At 44.7% G+C, this 1235-nt stretch overlaps 1 protein-coding gene across 1 annotated transcript; it reads right to left on the bottom strand.

Moving 5' to 3' along the window:
* Positions 1-746: 746 nt before the first annotated feature.
* Positions 747-956, bottom strand: LOC142548147 (uncharacterized). The gene has a single exon (XM_075656479.1). The coding sequence runs from the start codon at positions 954-956 to the stop codon at positions 747-749; it is 210 nt and encodes a 69-aa protein (XP_075512594.1).
* Between the last annotated feature and the right edge of the window lie 279 nt (positions 957-1235).

The following is a 1235-nucleotide window of genomic DNA, read 5'->3' as shown; positions in this document are numbered from 1 at the left end:
TAACCCGGCCACCCAACCCAGCAGGTCAGGGGCGGGCCGGCCGGCCATAGGTTCGAATCCTGCCACCTTTCTTGTGGATCATCCTGTGATTACCGGATGATAAGAATAAGAAAGCAGAAATTTTGAAATGAGCACGAAATGTCAATATATGAATTGTTTCATTGTTCGTTATTTCCGGGTCTTTTCGTTGCATTCACTTACAACAAGAAACAACCACCAGTGTTTGGTGCAGCACTTGCATTTTGGTGTATTCTTCTTTCTTTCCTTGGTCTTTCGTTCCGTCATATTCCTAATAACTTATCCAATTACAACGTATTAACCGCTAATGCACCTTTCTTTTATCAAATCTCAGGGACATGGTCTAATCATGAGGGTAGTATTTTATCATGGTGTCGGATCCTAAGTTTTTATGGATTCCTTCTTTGTTACCGGGGTCGACCCAAAAGCCATAATGTCTCAAAACGAGGAGGCCATAGAGAAACTCTTTTTTATTCCTTTGTTTCGAACTTCGTGAAGAACTCCATTCTATCTCTCCCTCGTTACGAACAAAAAAGTGGGGCGCAGACCCAGTCGTACACTCCCTTCGTTCTACGAACCCTTGTTGATTCTGAACTTCGTTCGCGAAAGAACCGGACTTTTGACGGACCAGCCCTTTTTTATGCGCCGCTTTTCCCTGAAAGGAAAATGAGCTTTGCTCCTCTTGGCGCTAGGCGCTCCCGTGGTTCGGGAGAAGGAAAAAGGACTCATCATTTGTTGCATCTGGCACGAGATGATAAAGAGAGAGCTTCGTTTATCGATGAACAGCGGATTGACCTTGGCATTGCTTTGTTTTTCTCTCCTTTCCTATCAGCAAATTCCGACCCTTTTGTTCGAAATTTCTTCGTTCGTACCGAACCACTTGCAGAATCAAATCCTGTTCCACAAGATCCTCTATCAGCTATACATCCTCCTTGCATTTATGCCGGAGACGTCGCCAGTGCTATGGGCTTTGGCTTATGTAGATCAAAAATGATGAATGGGAATGTGGCACTCCACTCGCCGCTAATGCGGAAGGATGCCGCCGAAAAAAATGGAACACTGTTTCGCTATGTTGGATGCGTCGGATCCCGTATAACAAGCGAGCTCTTTACCCTCAAATTCAAATATGTGGGCGCAAAATGCTATCCTGCTTTATTGTTACGTAGCAATAGAAGCCTGCTTATGCTGCTTCGATGGCGCTTTTTCGACTTATCTTC

This window comes from Primulina tabacum, chromosome 6 (genome assembly GCF_025594145.1).
Source record: "Primulina tabacum isolate GXHZ01 chromosome 6, ASM2559414v2, whole genome shotgun sequence".
NCBI classification, from domain to species: domain Eukaryota; kingdom Viridiplantae; phylum Streptophyta; class Magnoliopsida; order Lamiales; family Gesneriaceae; genus Primulina; species Primulina tabacum.
The sequence above is the reverse complement of the archived record's forward strand: the minus strand, read 5'-3'. Positions and strand labels throughout refer to the sequence as shown.